The sequence below is a fragment of the Amblyraja radiata genome, chromosome 1 (genome assembly GCF_010909765.2).
Source record: "Amblyraja radiata isolate CabotCenter1 chromosome 1, sAmbRad1.1.pri, whole genome shotgun sequence".
In the NCBI taxonomy this organism is placed as follows: Eukaryota; Metazoa; Chordata; class Chondrichthyes; order Rajiformes; family Rajidae; genus Amblyraja; species Amblyraja radiata.
This window is the reverse complement of record NC_045956.1, coordinates 61,443,674-61,466,173: the sequence shown is the minus strand read 5'-3', so window position 1 is coordinate 61,466,173 and position 22,500 is coordinate 61,443,674. Positions and strand designations below refer to the sequence as shown.

At 45.0% G+C, this 22,500-nt stretch overlaps 1 protein-coding gene across 1 annotated transcript in view; it reads left to right on the top strand.

Annotated features, from left to right (window-relative positions):
* The window catches only part of stpg2 (sperm tail PG-rich repeat containing 2), a 104,985-nt gene that overhangs the window by 79,681 nt on the left and 2,804 nt on the right, over positions 1 to 22,500 (top strand). Inside the window, exons 7-9 of the mRNA XM_033030237.1 lie at positions 2,451 to 2,558; positions 5,970 to 6,129; positions 16,754 to 16,911. Coding sequence (XP_032886128.1) covers positions 2,451 to 2,558; positions 5,970 to 6,129; positions 16,754 to 16,911 — 426 coding nt within the window. The remainder of the gene's footprint in view (positions 1 to 2,450; positions 2,559 to 5,969; positions 6,130 to 16,753; positions 16,912 to 22,500) is intronic.

Below are 22,500 nucleotides of genomic sequence, written 5' to 3'. Positions count from 1 at the left end.
TTCCATCTCTTCCCCATTGGCAGCTATGCATTCACCTGCCTGGAGCCCGAGCTCTGGAATTACACTCAAGGTGGTGGGTTGGTGGCAGGGACGGTGGAGGAGGCAGATACGATATTGGTGTTGAAGAGGCATTTTAGATCAGCACATGGATATGCAGGGAATAGACGGATATGGATCATGGATAAGGCCACATTTGGGGAGCGTTGCGAGCATATTTGGGCCCCATATCTGAGGAAGAATGTGCTGGCATTAGAGAGGGTCCAGAGGAGGTTTACGAGAATGATCCTAGGAATGATTAGGATAACACACGATGAGCGTTTGACGGCACTGGGGCTGTACTCACTGGAGTTCAAATGAATGAGGGGGAACATCAAAGAAACGTACTGATTAGTGAAAGGCCTGGATAGAGTGGACGTGGAGAGGATGTTTCCACTAGTGGGAGAGTCTAGGACCAGAGGCCATATCCTCGGAATAAAAGGACATACCTTTAGAAAGGACATTAGTTTTTTTTAGTCAGATGGTGGTGATTCTGTGGAATTCATTGTCACAGACAGCAGTGGAGGCTGTCAATGGGTATTTTTAAGGTGGAGATTGCCAGATTCTTGATTAGTAAGGGTGTCAGGTGTTAAGGGGAGAAGGCTGAAGAATGGGGTTGAGAGGGAAAGATAGATCAGCCATGATTGAATGGCAGAGTAGACGATGGGCCGAATGGCCTAATTCTTCTCCTAGAACTCATGTGGAGGCAGAGGAAATTAGTTTATCTTGGCGTCATGTTTGGCATGGACATTGTGGGCCAATAGGCCGGTCCTTGTGCAGCACTTTTCTATGTTCTACACTCTATATAATTTCCTCCCTAGTTCTCCTTGATTCTTTATCTGTCTTCCTTCAAGAAACTTCTCAAAACAGATTTTATGCCAATTAGATGTATAACATGAAAATGTCTTTGTTAGGATTTAGAGTTATAGTCTAACAGGCTCTTTGGCAATTCAATCTTTCGCCCCTCACCTTAAATCTATATCCACTGGTTCTTGATTCTACTACTCTAGACAACATCTTTCCTATAACACGATGCCCAAATCTGAACACAATACTCTAAATGTCTTATACAACTGCAACATGACCTCTCAACTTCTATACTCAATGCTTCAATTGATGAAGACTAATGTGCCAAAAGCCTTTTTTGACCACCCTATCTACCTGTGATGCCACTTTCAACAAACGATGTACCTGTACTGCTAGATCCTTCTGCTCTCCAACACTCCCCAGTGCCCTGCCATTCAATGTGTAGGTCCTACCCATGTTAGTGCTCCCAAAATGTAACACCTCACGTTTAGTATTAAACTCCATCAACCATTCCTCAGCCCACCTGGCCAATTGATCAAGACCCTGACGTAATTTTTACCAACCATCTTCACTATCTACAATACCACCTACTTTGGTATCATCTGCAAGTTTGCTAATCCTTGTTCTGATTGTGTTAATTTCTGATTGTTCTGAAGGCATATATTTTTTTCGGTTTAAGTTTATTATTTTCATGTGTACTGAAGTACAGTGACAAGCTTTGTTTTGCATGCCATCCAATCAGATCGGATAATACAACACATAAACATGATCAAATCAAATCCAACTCAAGTACAAAGGTAAAGCAAAAGGAAAGATACAATATGCAGAATATAGTTCCCCGTATTGGAGTTCCAGAGACAAAGTCCAATGTCCACAATGGGGTAGAGGTGAATCGGACAGCACCCTAGCTTATGAAAGGACTTTACAGAAGCCTGGTAACAGAGGGGAAGAAGCTGTTCCTGAGTCTGATGCTGCGTGCTTTCAAACTTCTGTACCTTCTGCTGGACAGAAGCGGGGAGAAGAAGGAATGACTAGGGTGGGACAAGTCTATGATTATTTTGGCTGTTTTCCCAAGACAGCGTGAAGTGTAGGTGGAGTCAGCGGTGGGGAGTCTGGTCTTTGTGATGCACTGGGATACATTTGCAGCTGTCAGCAATTTCTTCTCTCTGAACTGCAAGCTGGGGGTGGTGTCACTTTATGAAAGCAACCATATTTTCTTTGCCTTCTCTCTGAACAGACTTCTAATCACCTAACCCAAGATCTCCTGATGTGACTTTGTACCAAAACTGTGTGACTTGAGACGATGAACCAAGGAACTGCAGATTCTAGTTTACAAAAAATGTACACGGAGTGCCGGAGTAACTCAGTGGGCCAAGCAACATCTCTGGAGAACATGGATAGATGACATTTTAGGTCAGGACTCTGAGAAAGAAGACGGTTCCAGACCCGAAACTTCACCTCCCCGTGTTCTCCAGAAATGCCACCTGACCCGCTGAGTCACTCCAACACTTTGTGCATTTTTATGTGCCTTGAGATATTGTACTATCTTAGCGGCCCTCTGTTTTATGTTGAAAATTAATCTATTATCTCGTCAATTTGTTTTCAAGGGTTACCCTGGACCTGCAAAATATGTGATTAAACGGCAGTTTAGCGAACCCACAGCTCTACTGAATAAGTTCATGCCTACGCACCCACCATTCCTGTCTCAGACCAAGGTAAAGAGCAACACTGCTGCATTTTCATCTTCTCTCCATGAATTCCTTTCACGTTATCACAGATTGTGTTAATTGCTCTGACTTCACTTCATTTACCCTTGTTATATAGGTTAGCTTATATCAGATAGGTGGGTGCTAATAAGGTTTCTAACACTGTAAGCAGAAAATATTATTTTAAGAAGTGCACACTACGTTAATTGCTGTTTTCCCTCAGGTAATCTTGGTGCGACAGAACTGTCAAAGATGCTTTTCCCTTTTTTTTGCGCAATGTGTATTCATAATTTGCTTTTATGCCAACATTTTATTCATTTGTTCACTCGTGACGCATCCCTGAGTCCCACAGTGTCCCTTTTATCCCCACTCTCTCCTCTCCCCTCCCCACAGTTTCCCTTCCACCCATATCCTTCCCTCCAGCTTTATATTTCAATCCTCTTCTCTCCTCATAGTCATCGAGTCATACAGCATGGAAACAGGCTCTTTGGCCCAACTAGCCCACACCAACGAACATGTCCCGTCTACACTCGTCCCACCTGCCTGAGTTTGGGCCATATCCCGCTAAACCTGTTCATCCATGTACCTGTCTAATTGTTTCTTAAACATTGCAATAGTCCCTGTCTCATACACCCATCACCCTTTGTGAGAAAGAATGACACCTCAGATTCTTTCCCCCTTCACCTTAAACCTATGTCTTCTGGAGCTCAATTCTCTTACTCTGGGCAAGAGACTGTGCATTTATCTGATCTATTCTTCTCATGATTTTGTACACCTTTATAAGAAAACCCCTCATCCTCCTGTGGTCCAAGGAATAGAGTCTCAGCCTCCTCAACCCCCCCCTATAGCTCCGATCCTTGGGTCCGGGCATCATTCTCGTAAATCTTCTCTGTGCTCTATCCAACTTGACAACATCTTTCCTGTAACATGGTGCCCAGAACTCAACACCACTCTAAATGCAGCCTCACCAATGTCTTATACAACTGCAACATGACCTCCTAACGTCTACACTCAATACTCTAACTGATGAAGGCCAGTGTGCCAAAAGCCTTTTGACTACCGTATCTACCTGTGGTGCCATCTTCAAGGAAGTATGTACCTGCACTCCTAGATCCCTCCGCTCTACAAAGCTCCCCAGAACCCTACCATTCACTGTGTAGGTCCTGCCCATGTTAGACTTCCCAAAATGCAACACCTCACATTTCTCTGTATTCTATCAACCATTCCTCAGCCCACCTGGCCAACTGATCTGACACCTATTTGTCTCCTTTTCACCTCTAGCCATTGTCATTTACTTCACCTCTCATCCCCCTGCGCTCCAAAGAATAAAGTCCTAGCCTGCCCAACCTCACCCTATAGCACAGGCCCTCGAGTCCTGGCAACATGTAATTGCCAAGGGATGCAATGCTGAGGTTTTATGAGGCACTGGTCAGTCTGTGTTGGTAGTATTGTGAGCAGTTTTGGGCGCCATGTCTGAGGAGGGATGTGCTGGCGTTGGAAAGGCTCCAGAGAATACTAATCCACTGAATAGACTGTGCTACTCAGAAACATTTTTATTGATTTTCTTTAACATGCTTAAACTGCCAGCCATTTTTAGTTTTATTTCACAATTTGCAACTCTTCAATCCTTTTGTTTCACTCCTTCGGTTTTAATCTCTAAACTAAACTAAATTAAATTAAACTAAACACCCACCTATTCCCCCCCCCCCCCCCCCCCCACCCCCCACTACTACTACTACTACTACTACTTTCCTTCCCCTGGCGTCACAATCTGCAACTCTTCAAACCTCTCACACACCTTCTGCTCTTATCTCTGCCCTTTGTTCCAACCAGAAAACCCCTCTGGCCTGTATCTACCTGCCATGCTTTGTCCTGCCCTCCTCTCTCCCTGCTGTCTTATCCCCCATCCACTACAATCAGTCTGACGAAGGGTTCCGACCCGAAACTTCACCCTGTTCTCCAGTGCTGTTGCTTGACCTGCTGAGTACCTCAAGCACTTTGTGTCTTTTTTACTTTAGTTTAGTTTACTTTGGTTTAGTTTAGTTTAGAGATGCAACATGGAAACAGGTCCTTCGACCCACCCAGTCCACGTCGACCATCGATCACCCGTGCACACGTTTAGGTTATCCCACTTTTTCATCCACTCCCTACACATTGGGGGCAATTTATAGAGGCCACAACTGACAAACCCACATGTCTTTGGGATGTGGGAAGAAACCAGAGCACCAGGAGGAAACCCACAGGTTCACAGGAAGAACGTGCAAACTACACAGAGACTACACCCGAGGACAGGATCGAACCCGGGTCTCTGGTACTTTAAAAAAAAATATATATTTTTTTATTTATTAGAAGTACAGTAAATTACAGTAGTACAAGCCACATAAATCTTATTACATTTATTGTACCCCTTCATTTTTTAAGCTTTAAGGAAAGATAGAAATAAAGAAAGTAAAGAAAGAGTGAGAGAGTTGTGTTAGTGTAAAAGAGTGATCAAAAAGAAAAACCAATTAGACAAAGAGTTAGGGAAAAAAGTTAAGAAATAGACCATAGAAAAGAAAGAAAGAAAAAGAAACAAAAGCTCTATTATGAAAACCGCGCAAAAACGGAAATACCAACTCTCTGGTACTATGAGGCAGCAGATCTACTAGCTGCACCACTAGTGCTGCATGATAGCTGCATTGTTGCTGGTTTCTGCAGCAGTTTCCAACTTGCAATCTTATCGAGGTGTACAAATCATGAGAGGAATAGATCAGGTAAATGCACAGCCTTTCGCCCAGAGTAGGGAAATGGAGAACCAGAAGACATAGGTTTAAGGTGAGGGGGGAAAGATTTAATAGGAACCTGAGGGGTAACTTTTTAAATCAAAGTGTGGTGGGTGTATGGATCGACCTGCCAGAGGAGGTAGTTGAGGCAGGGACTATCGCAATGTTTAATAAGCAATTAGAATGGAACATGGATAGGACAGGTTTAGAGGAGTATGGGGCAAATGCAGGCAGGGGGGCTAGTGCAGATGGGACAGGTTGGTCATTGGGAAAGTTGGACCTAAGGGCCTGTTTCCATCTGTGGAATGCGGAGATTTGTCTGATTTACTGAGATGATCACCCGCAGTTTATACCTGTTTAAGAAAGAACTGCAGATGCTGGAAAAATCGAAGGTAGACAAAATGCTGGAGAAACTCAGCGGATGAGGCAGCATCTATGGAGAGAAAGAATAGGCGACGTTTCAGGTCGAGACCCTTCTTCAGACTCAGAGTCTGAAGAACGGTCTCTATTCCTTCTCTCCATAGATGCTGCCTCACCCGCTGAGTTTCTCCAGCATTTTGTCTACCACAGTTTATACCTGCAGTTTTTGGGCCTTGTGGCTATTTAATATGGCGATGATTACAACACGTTGTGTAAATTCCACTCTCTGTCACAACAGAGGTTCCTGCCCGATAAGTCCATCACCCCGGCTCCTGGATGGTACGATGATCCACGCACGGCTTTGCAAACTCTGAAGAGGATTTCGACAAGGAGCAACGTCCCATTTGGTCAGAATGCAGTAAGGTTCACAGAGGACCTTCGGACAATATGTGACCCAGGTCTGTAGCCACGTTTACATAGAGCATGGAACATGGAACATAGAGCAGTACAGCACAGGAACAGGCCTTGTGGCTAACAATGTCTGTGTCGAACATGATGCCAAGTTAAACTCATTTTTAGTTTAGTTTACTTTTAATGCAGTTTATTTTAATGCAGGTGGAGATTGACAGATTCTTGATTAGTAAGGGTGTCAAGGTTTATGGGGAGAAGGCAGGAGAATTGGGTAGAGAGGGAAAGATAGATTAGCCATGATTGACTGGCCTAGTAGACTCAGTGGGCTAATTTTGCTCCTATAACGTATGAAAGTGAACTTTAGAGATAAGCATGGAAACAGTCCCTCCATTCACCTAGTCCACATCGAGCAACGATCACCGTACACTAGTTCTACCCGCACACTAGGGACAATTTTCAGAAGCAAATTAACCTACAAATCAGCATGTCTTTGGAATGTGGGAGGAAACCGGAGCACCCAGAGAAAATCCAAACGGTCGCAGGGAGAACGTGCAAACTTCATACAGACAGCACCCACTGTCAGGATCGAACCCAGATCTCTGACGCTATGAGGCAGCAACTCTACCGCTGCGCCACTGTGCTGTCAAAATCTCCTCTGCCTGCACATAATCCCTATCTCTCCTTTCCCTGCATTTCCATGCACCTACCTGAAAGCCTCTTAAACACCACTATCATATCTGCCTCCACCACCACCCCTGGCAGCTCGTTCCAGCCCCCCAGCACTCTGTAAAAAACATGCCCCGCACATCTCCTTTAAACTTTGTCCTTCTCACCTTAAAGGGGCTGTCCCACTGCGGCGACCTAATCCGCGAGTCCTATGGCTGCCCTCAACTGCCTGTAACTAAATAGCGACCCCACTCCACTGCACTACGAGTTAAAAAGAACCATGTCGACCAAATCTTACTCGTGGAAAAATGTTCAAAATGCTGAAAATTTTCCCGCAACCTAGCTGAGGCCGCGAGTATGCGGGAACTTCCCTCGAGCATGAAGGAGAGTTCCAGTGACCTCATAGGACCTCCTAGGACCGCGTGTCGACCATGCTGCGAGTTTGAGTCGAGGACAAACTCTTCTAAACTCGCAGATTAGGTCGCCACAGTGGGACAGCCCCTTAAAGCTATGCCATCATGCCTCCTCTCAGCCACTGATGCTCCAGAGAAACCAATCCAAATGTGTCCAACCTCTCTTTGCAGCTGATATCCCCTAATGCAGACAGCATTCTGGTAAACCTCTTCTGCACCAAAGCCTCTACATCCTTCCTGAAATGGCATGAGGGAAAGTTTGAACCATGTGCTCTTTGCTTTTACTCTTCAGTGATCTGAAGAAGTTCCACTTGAAATAAACTTCCCCCAGAAACAAGTTAAACCTATGATAGGTACACTTTGAAAACACAGATAATTTTAGTATTGTATTCCAATGGGATTCTTCACGGAACCCTGACGCTTGCTAAGGAATTAAAAAGATTCAGTTCATGTAAAGGGTTACCATTGTAGGCAGTTTTGGTCCCCATTTCTGAGGAAGGATGCGCTGGCATTGGAGAAGGTCCAGAGGATGTTTACACGAATGATCACAGGAATGATTGGGTTAACATACGATGAGTGTTTGACGGCACTGGGCCTGTACTCGCTGGAGTTTAGAAGGATGAGGGGGTACCTCATTGAAACTTACTGAATAGTGAAAAGCCTGGATAGAGTGTATGTAGAGGGGACGTTTCCACTAGTGGGAGAGTCTAAGACAAGAGGTCATAAAATAAAAGGACGTACCTTAAGGAGATTAGGAGGAATTTCTTTAGTCAGAGGGTGGTGAATCTATAGAATTCATTGCTACAGACAGCCGTGGAGCCAAGTCAATGGATATTTTAAGGTGGATTGCCAGACTCTTGATTAGTACAGGTGCCAGGATTTATGGGGAGAATAGGGTTGAGAGAGAAAGATGGATCAGCTGTGATTGGATTGAGGAATAGACTTGATGGGCCAAATGGCCGAATTCTGTTCCTATAACATATGAACCATGACTCCATCTACATTTCATGCTGCCTTGGGAAAGTAGCCAACATAATCAAGGACATCCCACCCTGGTCATTCCTTCTTCTTCCTGCTCCTGTCTGGCAGAAGGTACAGAAGCTTGTAAGCGAGCACCACCAGACTCGGGAAGAGCTTCTTCCCCTCTGTTATAATCCTTTTGAACGATCCTTCCATAAGCTAGGGTATTGTCCGATTCACCTCTACCCCATTGTGGGCATTGGACTTTGTCTAAGGAACTGGTGCGCTACAATGCTGAGAACTATATTCTGTACTCTGTATCTTCTCCTTTGCTCTGCTCATTGTAGCAGGGTTTTGACTTGATTATATTGACTTATTCTTGATTCGACTGGATACCATCTAAAACCAAGTTTTCCACAGTACACGTGATAATAATAAACATATTTACAGTTCTGCAATTGTGTTGTGTTGGTGATATCGATGGAAGTTCGCCTGGTTCCCTTGTTCCACTTTGTTGGTCTATGACCAATAGTAGACCTCACTTCTAAAGAGCAGTCTTTAATGACATTCCCAGTAGGTTATTTCATGCTGTATTAATAGGACTTGTATAGGTACAAGGATAGGTAAGATTTAGTGGGATTTGGGCTAAATGCAGACAAATGGGGGGGGGGGGGGCACTTAAATGGGGGCTGTTGGTTGGGTCGGACAAGTTGAGCTGAAAGGCCTGTTTCCATGCTGTGGGACTATGACTCTCCAACTCTCAGCAGAGTGGGCTAGGGCTTAAGAGGATTTTTTTTGTATAATAGGAGTGATAATTGGTATTTGTGAGCAAGAATAAGTGTTGCTGGCAGCAGGAGATTGGTGCTAAATGGAAGGAGCGAGAGGTGAGAATGTTGTCTTTGGTTGGCAGCGGTAAATTCAGACCGATCACTTCGTCACTTGAACTTGCAATTTCACTTAAAACAACATGATGCAATGCCGCGGTTTTATAAGGCACTGGTCAGACCACATCTGCAGTATGATGAACAGTTTTGGACCCCATATCTGAGGAAGGACGCGTTGGTGTTGGAGAGGGAGGAGTGGAGGTTTAGGAGAATGATCCCGGGGATGATTGGAATTCATTGCCATAGACGGCTGTGGAGGCCAAGTCATTGGTTATTTTTAAAGCGGAGATCAAAAGATCCTTTATTAGTAATGGTGTTAAGGATTATTGGGAGAAGGCGGGAGAATGGGATTGAGAGGGAAAGATACCTGGTGCAGGTATTTCCACGGACCTACTGCCTGCCCTTGCCCTTCTTGCTGGTTGAGGTTATGAATGTGGAAGATCCCACTGGAGAAACTGCCTTGATCATCTTGTTCAGGAAAATACATGGATTTCATCACACTAGCTTCTCTGTATACTCTACATGGTCCTGCACTATCCCTTGTTGTCAGCACTAACCATTGGAATGTCTGGTCATCCAAATATAGAACATAGAGCACATAGGTTCACCGTGCGATTTACGAGGATGTTGTCAGGACTCGAGGACCTGAGCTATAGGGAGTGGTTGGGCCGGCTAGGACTTTATACCTTGAAGTGTTGGAGGCTGGTGGGTGATTTTATACGGGTGTGTAAAATCATGAGTGGAATAGACTTTAGAGATACAGCACGGAAACAGGCCCTTTGGCCCACCGAGTCCACACCAACCATTGATCACCTCATACACTAACACTATCCCGCACACTAGGGACAATTTACAATTTACAGAACCCATAACCTACAAACCTGTACGTCTTTGAAGTATGGGAGGAAACCGAAGCACCCAGAGAAAACCCATGTGGTCGCAGGGGCGAATGTACAAACTCCATACAGACAGCACACGTAGTCAGGATCGAACCAGAGGTAGCAACTCCACTGCTGCGCCACTGTGCCGCCCCAGATAGGATGAATACACAGAATCTTTTGGCCAGGGCAGGGGAACGAAGAATCAGAGGACATAGGTTGAAGGTGAGAGGGAAAAGATTTAGTAGGAACCTGAGGCGCAACCTTTTCACACAGAGGGTGGTGTGTATATGGAACGAGCTGCCAGAGAAGGTAGTTGAGTCAACAGCATTCCTCTTCTCCAGAAACTACATTTCTCAGGATTTGTGAGGAAGGATCCCAACCCGAAAGATCGCCTATCTCAGTCCTTCCGAGAAGCTGCCTGACCTGTTGAGTTCCTCCAGTGCCTTGTATTACTCAAGATAACCGCATCTGCAGTTCCTTGTGTCTCCTTAAAGCGTTAGTATTCTAAATGCCATTTCATGGCGGAATTTCCTTTTACTAAAATAATTATGTCTGTGGCGACTGCTTAGTGCATTTTATTGACTGGCCAGGAGAACAAATATTAACGTTAATTGTGTTTAAGCTGAGAGTTAAAAAATGGCAATGCACTGAAATGCAATTATGTTGTCTGACACTGCACATAAGATCGCTGAATTTTATTACATCTTACTTTGTGTTCAATACTTGCATTCATGGCATTTATTTTCTCTCTGTGATACATCGTAGCATAGAAAATGATGTTTCAATAAGATTCAGGCAACAGATGTAATGGAATATGGGAAGCTAATGAATATTAGTAATTGATTTTTCTTTTGTTCAATGATTCTAACTTTCTAAAGAACGACCCTCAGAGTTCTCTTACAATGCTTTGGTCATTAAAGTCGGGCAATATTCAACTAAATGCTATAATTACTTGTGTGGTTGTCAGTTGGGAGAATATTTAGTTTCAGGTGAAGAACCATCAAAGGGCACGGACCTGGAACATAAAACATAGAACAATACAGCCCTTCAGCCCATAATGTCTGCGCCAAACATCACGGTACAGGAGGCTGACGGGTGATCTTATAGACGTGTACAAAATCATGAGGAGAATAGATAGGGTGAATACACAGAGTCTCTTACCCAGGATAGGGGAATCAAGAACTAGTTTAAGCAGGTACTATTGCAATGTTAAGAAACATTTAGACAGGTACATGGGTACGACAGGTTTAGAGGGATATGGGCCAAATGCAGGAAGGTGGGACTAGATGGGGCATGTTGGGCAGGTTGGGCCGAAGTGTGACTATGACTCTAAGAGGACATAGGTTTAAGGTGAGAGGGGAAAGTTTTAATAGGAACCAGAGAGGCTGGTGGGCAAATGGAATGAGCTGCCAGAGGAGGTAGTTGAGGCAGGTACTAAAAGGGAATTTAAAAGACATTTGGACATATGCATGGATAGGAAAGGCTCAGAGGGATATGTGCCAAACACATACAAAATGGATTAGCTTAGATGGGGCATCCCTAGTGAGACCACACCTGGAGTATTGTGTGCAGTTTTGGTCCCCTAATTTGAGGAAGGATATTCTTGCTATTGAGGGAGTGCAGCGTAGGTTTACAAGGTTAATTCCCGGGATGGTGGGACTGTCATATGCTGAGAGAATGGAGCGGCTGGGCTTGTACATTCTGGAGTTTAGAAGGATGAGAGGGAATCTTATTGAAACATATAAGATTGTTAAGGGTTTGGACACGCTAGAGGCAGGAAACATGTTCCCGATGTTGGGGGAGTCTAGAACCAGGGGCCACAGTTTAAGAATAAGGGGTAAGCCATTTGGAATGGAGACGAGGAAACACTTTTTCTCACAGAGAGATGTGAGTCTGTGGAATTCTCTGCCTCAGAGAGCGGTGGAGTCCAGTTCTCTGGATACTTTCAAGAGAGAGCTAGATAGGGCTCTTAAAGATAGCGGAGTCAGGGGATATGGGGAGAAGGCAGGAATGGGATACTGATTGGGGATGATCTGCCATGATCACATTGAATGGCGGTGCTGGCTCGAAGGGCTGAATGGCCTACTCCTGCACCTATTGTCTATTGTCTATTGGTTGCAAGGACAAGTTGGCTCGAAGCGCCTGCTTCCACGCTGTATGATGCTATACCTTAATGACTCAATTACTCTATGATAACAAGAAAGTACTGATCCCTTTCCCTCCATTCCCTGCATATCCATGTGCCTATCCAAAAGCCTTTTAAATGCCACCACCCCTGTTAACATGCTCCAGGCACTCACTACTTTCCCTCTAAAAAATAGCTTGCTCACACATCTCTAAAAGAAGCCCCCTCACCTTAACGCTATGTCCTCTGGTCTTTGACATTTGCACCAGGAATAAAGATCCTGACTGTCTACTGCAAATACGAGAAGAAGAATATTTGAGACTGTATTTGCAATTATTTGCTGTTAGTACAAACCTTCCTTCCTCTGAATTACTAGTTAATATTTGTTGAATTTGTGGACAAAAGATCTATATTTCAATGGTCGTTATTGCTCCTGTCTGAATTTGAAATGGGGATAAGCTGATTTATGGCAAGTTATGAACACCAGGGAGTTTAGTTTAGTTTAGAGATACAGCGTGGAAACAGGCCATTCAGCCCACCGAATCCACGCCGACCAACGATCTCCCTTACACTAGTTCTATCCTATACACTAGGCACAATTTACTGTTGCCAATTAACCTACAAACCTGTACATCTTTGTGGAATATAAGTTCATTCAGTTAATTTTAGTAACGCACAAAATGTTGGAGGAATTCAATATCAGTAATGGTGGCCATAACATGGTGTGAAAACCCATCTAGCAAATGGGACTAACTTAGATGGGGCATCTTGGTGGGTATACAAGTTCCATGCTATCCTACCTTCATATCCACTCCGTACACACCAGGGACAATTTCTAAGGCGAAGAGCAAGGTGATGTGCCTCAATGACTATCGACCTGTGGCACTAACGTCGGTGGTGATGAAGTGCTTTGAGAGGTAGATCATGGCGCAAATCAACTCCTACCTCGACAAAAACCTGGAGCCTCTGCAGTTCGCTTACCGCCACAACAGATCAATGGTGGAGGCGATCTCACTGGCTCTCCACTCCGCTCTGGACCACTTGGACAACAACAACTCATATGTCAGGCTGTTATTCATTGATTACAGCTCGGCGTTTAATACAATCATCCCCTCCAAGCTGGTTACCAAACTCACAGAACTGGGTCTCTGTAGACTTTGGAAGGGGTAGGATGGGAACCCACAGTCCCGTTTATATCAACGGGTCGATGGTGGAAAGGGGCAAGAGCTTCAAATTCTTGGGCGTGCACATCTCTGAAGATCTTTTCTGGTCCGAGAAAACTGATGCAATCATAAAGAAAGCACATCAGCGCCTCTATTTCCTGAGAAGATTACGGAGAGCCGGTATGTCAAGGAGGACTCTCTCTAACTTCTACAGGTGCACAGCGGAGAGCATGCTGACTGGTTGCATCGTGGCTTGGTTCGGAAACCTGAGCGCCCAGGAGTGGAAAAGACTACAAATAGTGGTAAACACTGCCCAGTCCATCATCAGCTCTAACTTCCCGTCCATCGAGGGGATCTATCACAGTCGCTGCCTCAAAAAGGCTGGCAGCATCATCAAGGACACACACCATCCGAGACATACACTCATCTCCCTGATACCTTCAGGTAGAAGGTACAGGAGCCTGAAGACTGCAATGTCCAGGTTCAGGAACAGAGTCTTCCCCACAGCCATCAAGCTATTAAACTTGGCTCGGACAAAACTCTGAACATGAATAGCCAATAATCTGTTTATTTGCACTGGTATATGGACACACTGATCTGTTCTGTATTCGTGCCTACTATGTTCTTGTGTGCTAAAGCAAAGCAAGAATTTCATTGCCCTATCAGGGACACATGACAATAAAACTCTCTGGAACTCTTGAACTCTTGAGATAGACAAAAATGCCGGAGAAACTCAGCGTGAGAGGCAGCATCTATGGAGCAAAGGAAATATGCAACGTTTCGGGTCGAGGCCCCATTTTCAGACTGATGTGGTGGTGGTGGGGGGAGGGGGGGCGGGAAGAAGAAAGGAAGAGGCGGAGACAGTGGGCTGTGGGAGAGCGGAGAGCTGGGAAAGGGAGGGGAAACAAGGAGCAAGCAGGGACTACCTGAAATTATAGAAGTCAATGTTCATACCGCTGGGGCGTAAACTACCCAAACGAAATATGAGGTGCTGCTCCTCCAATTTACGGTGGGCCTCACTCTGGCCATGGAGGAGGCCCAGGACAGAAAGGTCGGATTCGGAATGGGAGGGGGAGTTGAAGCGATCGCCACACCTACGCTTGATCTCATCGATGTAGAGCAGTTGACACCTAGAGCAGCGGATGCAATAGATGAGGTTGGAGGAGGTGCAGGTGAACCTCTGTCATACCTGGGAGACTGCTTAGGTCCTTGGATACAGTCAAGGGGGGAGGTAGCATTTCCTGTGGTTGCAAGGGAAAGTGCCAGGAGAGGGGGTGGTTTGGGTGGGAAGGGACAAATTGACCAGGTAGTTACGGAGGGAGCGGTCTCTGTGGAAAGTCGAAAGGGGAGGAGATGGGAAGATGTGGCCTGTGGTGGGATCCCATTGGAGGTGGCGAAAATGTCGGAGGATTATTTGTTGTATGTGACGGCTTGTAGGGTGGAAAGTGAGGACAAGGGGAACTCTGCCCTTCTTCAGTAGTCCCTGCTTTCTCCTTCTTTCCCCTCTCCTTCCCAGCTCTCCCAGAGCCCACTGTCTCCACATCTTCCTTTCTCCTTTCCGCCCCCCCCACCCCGACATCAGTCTGAAGAAAGGTCTCGACCCGAAACGTCGCCTATTTCCTTCGCTGCATAGATGCTGCCACATCCTCTGAGTTTCTCCAGCATTTTTGTCTACCATCGATTTTCCAGCATCTGCAGTTCCTTCTTAAACAGGGACAATTTTTAGATGATTGACCTCTATAAGCTGCTCCTGGTGTGTAGGAAGTGGATGCGAAAGTGGGATAACAGAAAAGTCGTATGCTGACCAAGGTAACTTACAAACCCACATGTCTTTAGGATGTGGGAGGAAACCAGGACACCCAGTGGAAACCCATGTGCTCACAGGGAGTTCATAAGTTACATAGATACATAGATACATAGAAAATAGGTGCAGGAGTAGGCCATTCGGCGCATAGGCGCAGAAGTAGGCCGTTTGGCCCATTGAATCAACTCTGCCATTCAATCATGGCTGATCTATCTTTCCCTCTCAATCCCATTCTCTTGCCTCTCCCTGTAACCTTTGAAACCTTTACTAATCAAGAATCTGTCAATCTGCACCTTAAAAATATCCATTGACTTTGCCTTCACAGCCATCTGTGGCAATGAAATCCACAGATTCACCACCCTCTGACTAAGGAAATTCCTCCTCATCTCCTTTCTAAAGGTACGCCCTATTATTCTGAGGCTATGTCCTCTGGTCCTAGACTCTCCCACTAGTGGAAACATCCTCCACATCCACTCTCTCCAGGCCTTTCACTGTTTGAGAATGTCCAAAGTCCACACAGACAGGAGATAAGGTCAGGATCGAACCCGGATTTCTAACGCTGTGGGGCTACAACATTACCAGCTATGCCACTGTGCCGCCCTTGAACATGCAGTCAGATTAACTTTTATTAAATTGCCATCTAGTAAAAACTAACCTCGTGTCAGAATGGATGTCATTTTAATTAAACAAAACTAATACAGTCATGGCTCACAAACTGCTTAAATTAGCGTTCAATTTAAGCCAGTATTGAAATCAATGTCATAATTATTGATATTATAAAGAATTGGGCATTCTGGTTTTGAAAATTGGATGGTGTTTTGGGTTGGAAGAGATACTTGGATGATAGAAACCAAGATCTGCAGATGCTGGTTTATGCCAAAGACAGACACAAAGTGCTGGAGTAACTCAGCGGGTCAGGCAGCATCTCTGGAGTAAAAGGATGGGTGACGTTTCGAGTTGGGACCCTGCTTCAAACCTCCTGTGCACCTTCTCCACATCTTTCCTGTAAATGACGCGACCAGAACTTCATGCAGTACCCCAAATAAAGTACATGGTACAATTCAACACTCTAGATTCCACAGTCCTCCTTTTCTCCAGGGAACAGTGCAAATGATAGATCGGCTCCCACAGGTAATGTTTGAGACATGCAGTGTTTGTGGACATACGCAGGAAGCTGCTGGATAAACATGGAGGATGTTAGCTTTACGTTTTAGTGTTATTAGGTACAGTGAAATGCTTGGTTTTGCCTGCTATCCAGTCAGATCAGATCACACTGTATATCAATACAGTCAGGTCAACCTGTAGCACAAAGGGTAGAGCAAAGGGGAAGATACAGAGTGCGGAATATGGTTCTCAACATTGAGGCGCATCAGTTCCAGAGGCAGTCCTCTATATTCATCCAGCATCCTCCTGAGGGAGCATGATTTACCTTTTGCACTGTTCTCCGGAGAAAAGTTGCCCTATAGAATCAAGTGTTTACTTGTCCCATCTACTTTATTTGGAGTACTGCGTGTCGTTCTGGTCACCCCATCACAGGAAAGAGGTGGAGGTTTTTGGAGAAGGTGCAGAGGAGGTCTGAAGAAGAGTCCCGTCCCGAAACATCACCCATCCTTTTCTCCAGATATACAGTCTGACCCGCTGAGTTATTCCAGCACTTTGTGTCGGTCTGATACTTGGATGATATTGTGGGTGGAAGATGTTGTGGGTGGAAGAGATGCTCACTGTTCAGTCGCAATTTGTTGGACAAGACTGGAGAGAGTTTCTCATTTCAACAGGTCCAGGAACATACAACGTCACAAACCACACTGTTGCCCGAGAAAGCCAGATGAAAGCCTTATATGAGAGTTCAACAAGAGGAGGGTTTGGATCCACCGTTCCTCGCATGCAAGCTGTCGAAACAAAGCAAACGATGCCAGGTCCAGCTGATTATAAGGTAGTGTTCAAGGGTTTAACGTTGTGAATGAAATATAGCAAAAGACACAATAAGCTGGATTAACGAGTCGGGGCTCTTCTTCAAGCTGAAATATACTTTGGTAGAAAGAGTCATGGAGTCATACAGGATGGAAACTTGCCCAACTTGTCCACGCCGACCAACATGCTCCATCTACTAGTCTAACCTGCCCGTTTTAGGCCCATATCCCTCTAAACCTATTCTACCCATGTACCCATCCAAGTGTCCTTTAAATAATGTTATTGTACCTGCCACAACTACCACCTCTGGCAGCTCGTTCCATGTACAGACCAAACTCTGAGAGAAAAAGTTACTCCTCAGGTTCCTAGTAAATCTTTCCCCTTGCACCTTAAACTTTGTCCTCTGGCTTTTGATTCCCCTACCCTGGGAGATCTGGCATCAGCCATCCTCTGAGAGAAGAACTTTCATTGCATTTCAGCTTTAAAGGACCGGCCCCTTATTTTATATCCATGCCCCCTTGTTGGTGACTCTTGCACCTGTGAAAACATCTCAACCTCCACCCTTTCGAGCTTCCTTATGATCTTACATGTTTGAACATGGCCACACTTTAAACTCCAGGGAATACAGACACAAACTGTGTAGCTTCTCTTGATGGGATAACCCTTTGATCCCTGGAATTAGCCTGGGTATAATTCCATGCACCAAACTCAGCATTGATCCACTCCAGATTTTGCACTACTAGGGTGCTCTATGTACTTCGTATTTTTGCAAAACTAGATTACAATAGATCTAGATTAGAATAACTAATAATTTATTGTATATTAATGGGTTTTTTATTGCATCTAAATTGACTGTAAACCTGCAGCAAGTAAGAATGTCACAGTTCTGGTTCATATCTGGTACATATGATAAATGAATACTCTTGACTCTTGAATTTCCTTTGGACTGCTTCCAATGTTTCTGTATTTTTATTTAGTCAGGGGGATCAGTCTGTCTCTCTCTGTCTCTGTGTCTGTGTCTCTGCCTCTGCCTCTGCCTCTGTCTGTCTGTCTGTCTGTCTGTCTGTCTGTCTGTCTGTCTGTCTGTCTGTCTGTCTGTCTGTCTGTCTGTGTCTGTCTCTGTCTCTGTGTCTGTCTGTCTGTCTGTCTGTCTGTCTGTCTGTCTGTCTGTCTGTCTGTCTGTCTGTCTGTCTGTCTGTCTCTCTCTCACTCTTAGCTACCATTATCTACCTACATACCTATCTTTCCAATAATTAATTAGGGTGGCACTGTGGCGTAGCGGTAGAGTCGCTGCCTTACAGCATCAGTGACCCAGATTCAATCTTGCTGTCTGTGTTTGTATGTTCTCCCCATGAGTTTGTATGTTCTCTCCATTTCCCCAGTTCCCTACCATATTCCGAAGACATACATGTTTGTAGGTTAATTGGCTTTGATAAAAATTGTATATTGTCCCTCGTGTGTAGGATAGTGAAGGTGTACCAATGTTTACCGATCAACACACACTCAGTGGGCTGAAGGGCCTGTTTCAACGCTGTATCTCTAAACTAAACTAAACTAAACTAAACTAAACTAAGCTAAACTAAACTAAACTAACACCCTCTAATCCATGCTTCATTCTGGTGAAGGGTCTCGACCCAAAACGTCACCCATTTCTTCTCTAGAGATGCCGCCTGTCCTGCTGAATTACTCCAGCATTTTGTGTCGATCATTCTGGTAAACACCTTCTGCACCATTTCCCAAGCCCCTACATCCTTCTGTAATGGGGCGACCCAAATGGGACACCATTGTCCTCCTTGTGGTCATTGCTGGGGTGTTTCCCATAACATTGGCAAGGCTCAATGCCATGCAATCATCAACATGCTACGAACAAACCCTCACACAAAATAACCTTTCACCCAACACTCGCCAGGCTTGTCCTGCCCCCTCTCCACACGTCTCTTTTCCATCTTATGCTCCCTCTTATCAGTCTGAAGAAGGTTCCTGATTTGAAACGTTGACTATTCATGTCCTCCAGAGATGCCGCCTGACCCTCTGAGTTACTCCAGCACTTTGTGTTTCGCTCTTTGTGAGCCACATGGACAGGTACATGGATAGGAAAGGTTTAGCGGGATATGGGCCAAACCCAGGTAAATTGGACTAGCTTAGATGGGGCATATTGGTTGGCATGGATGAGTTGGGATCTGTTTCCGTGCTATATGACTCAATGATTCTTTGACCTTCCATGTTGTCCAGTACCTTTTGGGCTTTGTTTGTTCAGTCCATGATTCATTCATCCACGATCTTGCTACCGACTGGTTTTGTTAACACTCTCCACCCACTCATTGTGTTTTGTCTTCATGCTACTGGGTTCTAGTCTGCTCATGTCCCGCATTTCTTGGACTCCCGTCAAGCATCGAGCCAATTTTGACATTGGAATGATTGCAACAGACGGCAATACAAACGACTTCCTTCTCTCACAGCAGCATGCTCATAGTAACAATCTGTGCACCGTCTGCAACAGCTGTCACGTTGCCCTCCTCCAGCGTTCAAATTATCCCGGAAGTGTGAATCAGCTGGGATACGGTGATCACCTCACTGACTGATGTGTCCCCAGTCCGGCATTAGACCCTTGCAGTGTTTTTTACACATCAACGGTCTGGATCTAATCCAGCCCAGGCTAATCATAACAATCATATTTATTTGTCAACTTTGGGGCGGCATAGTGGCGCAGCGGTAGAGTTGCTGCCTTACAGTGCAGAGGCCCTTGTTCAATCCTGACTAAGTCCTCTGCACTGTAAGGCAGCAACTCTACCGCTGTGTGTATGGAGCTCCATAAGTTCCAAGAGCAGAATTACGCCATTCGGCCCATCACGTCTGCTCCTCTATTCAACCATGGCTGATCTATCTTTCCCTCTCAGCCCTATTATCCTGCCTTCTCCCCATAACCCCTGACACCCCACCCTTACTCACTCAGCCCTGAGTTTGTACGTTCTCCCTGTGACCGTTTTCTCTGGGTGCTCCAGTTTCCTCCCACACTCCAAAGACGTACAGATTTATAGGTTAATTGGAATTGATAAAATTGTCCCGAGTGTGTGTCGGGTGTAGGTTAGTGTACGGGGTGATCGCTGGTCAGTGTGGACACGAAGGACCGAAGGACCTGTTTCTACACTGTATCTCTAAAGTCTGAAGTAAGTTGTGTAAGCTCTGGGTGAAATTGGTTTTGAGAGCTTCAAGGCGCTGTCGTTACTCAGCGGGACGGGCGGCATCTCTTTAGGACATGGATAGGCAATGTTTCGGGCCGGGACCCTTCTTCAGCTATAACAGCAGGTGGGGAGCACATTGGTTAACGTATTAGACTAACCTTCCAGAACCTTTTGACTTAATTTTATTTACGTATTGTATTATATGATCTGTTTGGATAGCATGCAAGCAAAGCTTTTCACTGTACACATGACCAGAATAAACCTAAAACTAAATCGCTGGGTCCAAGTCCTGGAACTCCCTGAGGAAGGATCTGTAGGCTTCAGGGTCTGAAGAAGCATCCCGATCCGAAACATCACCCATCCATGTACTCCAGAGATGCTGCCTGAACCCCAGAATTACTCCAGAACTTTGTGTCCTTTTGGTTATATTTTATCTTCCTTTACAAATCAAATATCAGGAGCATTTCATTGTCATAAGTGCTGGCAACCGAACAAAATAATTCTTACTTGCAGCAGCTTTATGCCAAATAATGCAATAATGCACAAATAAATATATAATAATTAATAATACAATAAATTAATAATCAGTAATTAGAGCATACCTGAGGTAACTAGAGCACAATAGTTCAAAACCCATCTGTGATGCAACTAAAACAAAGTGCTTAGCAGATCATAGTTGCTGAGGTAATGTTGTAGTTAGTGCAGTGTTCAAGAGCCTGACGATTGATGGGAAGAGACTGATCCTGAAGCTGGAGGTCACGGTTCCCAGGGTCCTGTGACCTCTTTCCGATGGTAGCAGGAAGATGAGAGCATGGCCAGAGTGGGTCTTTGATAATATCAGCTGCCTTTTTGAGGAATAGAATCAGAATCATATACAGAACGGAAACAGGCCATTCGGCCCAACTTGCTCATGCTGACCAAGATGCCCCATCTACACTGGTCCCACCTGCCCATGTTTGGCCCCTGTCCCTCTAAACCTTTGTCGATATGTCATTGAGGCCGTTCTATGCATTTGTTCACAAAGAAAATTATTGAGACTAATCCCATCTCCCAGTTCCCTGACCCGATAAGTTATGCGAATAACATGAACATCCAGATACCTTTCAAATGAGGTCAAGATTCCTGCCTTCAACACTTTTTTTTGATTCTGAGTTCTGGGCCCCGGATAAATTATTTGGAGGACTTTTTGATACTCAACTCCCCTCCTTCCCTTGCGCAGGATGTCCCAAGCCTATGCTCCTTTGTTGACAGAAGGTGAAGTTTATTTAACAGTAGAAAGGGGGATGAGTGATTCAGTGACAACACTGATTTGTGGATGTGGAGGAATCAATGGCGGGACAGATGTGAGACAATATTTTAACAGACAATTAATGTCCACAATTGGCTGGCGGTTGATCTATAGCAGTCCTGTGGGAAGGGTGATCAATGAGCAAAGAGTACACTGCAGAGAGGTAATGGGGCTGCATGCCCTCCAACACTCTGGAGGATGTGGTGTAACAGTATGGACTGGAGCCGACATTAAACCAGGACACTCTCCGCTAATGCACTTTTTATGGAAATGATTATAATTCATTCCTGAGTGTCTTAATGCTGCACAGCAGGAAAAGTTATTGGCCATCATAATATTGATAAATGTAACTGGATGGAAACTGCGTTGATTATACCAGTCCATTATGGCATGGTCGAAATGTGATCTGTCTACATCTGTAAGTACAGTGCATTGTACTTATCTACATAATCTCTGTCCCCAGCTAGGTTGATTTTACAAAACCCAACTTCATTGAGTCATAGAGACATACAGCATGGAAACATGCTTTTCAGCCCAATTTGTCCACGCCGACCAACATGCCCCATCTACACGTCCCGAACAACATTTAAGATATTTGGACAGGTACATGGATAGGAAAGTTTTCGAGGGATATGCGCCCAACGCAGGCAGGTGGGACTAGCGTAGATGGGGCAAGGTCATTGGTGAAGACAGACGAGGGAGGGTTTTGAAAGGCAGATGGTTGGACAAAGACCAGAGATGAAAACAGACAAGGTGCGGAAGGAGCTATTTTTGAATCTGGTGGTATGTGCTATCAAGATGAACTGGGATGTTGCCTGGGATAGAACATAGAACAAAGAACATAGAAAAATTGGTGCAGGAGTAGGCCATTCCGCCCTTCAAGCCAGCACCGCCATTCAATATGATCATATCTGATCATCTAAAATCAGTACCCCATTCTTGCTTTTTCCCCATATCCCTTGATTCCTTTAGCCCGAAGAGCTAAATTGTTCTCTCACTTGAAAACATCTAGTGAATTGGCCTCCAGTGAATTGGCAGAGAATTCCACATATTCACAACACTCTGGGTGAAGAAGGTTTTCCTCATCTCAGTCCTAAATGGCCTACCCCTTATTCTTAAACTGGTTCTGGACTCCCCCAAC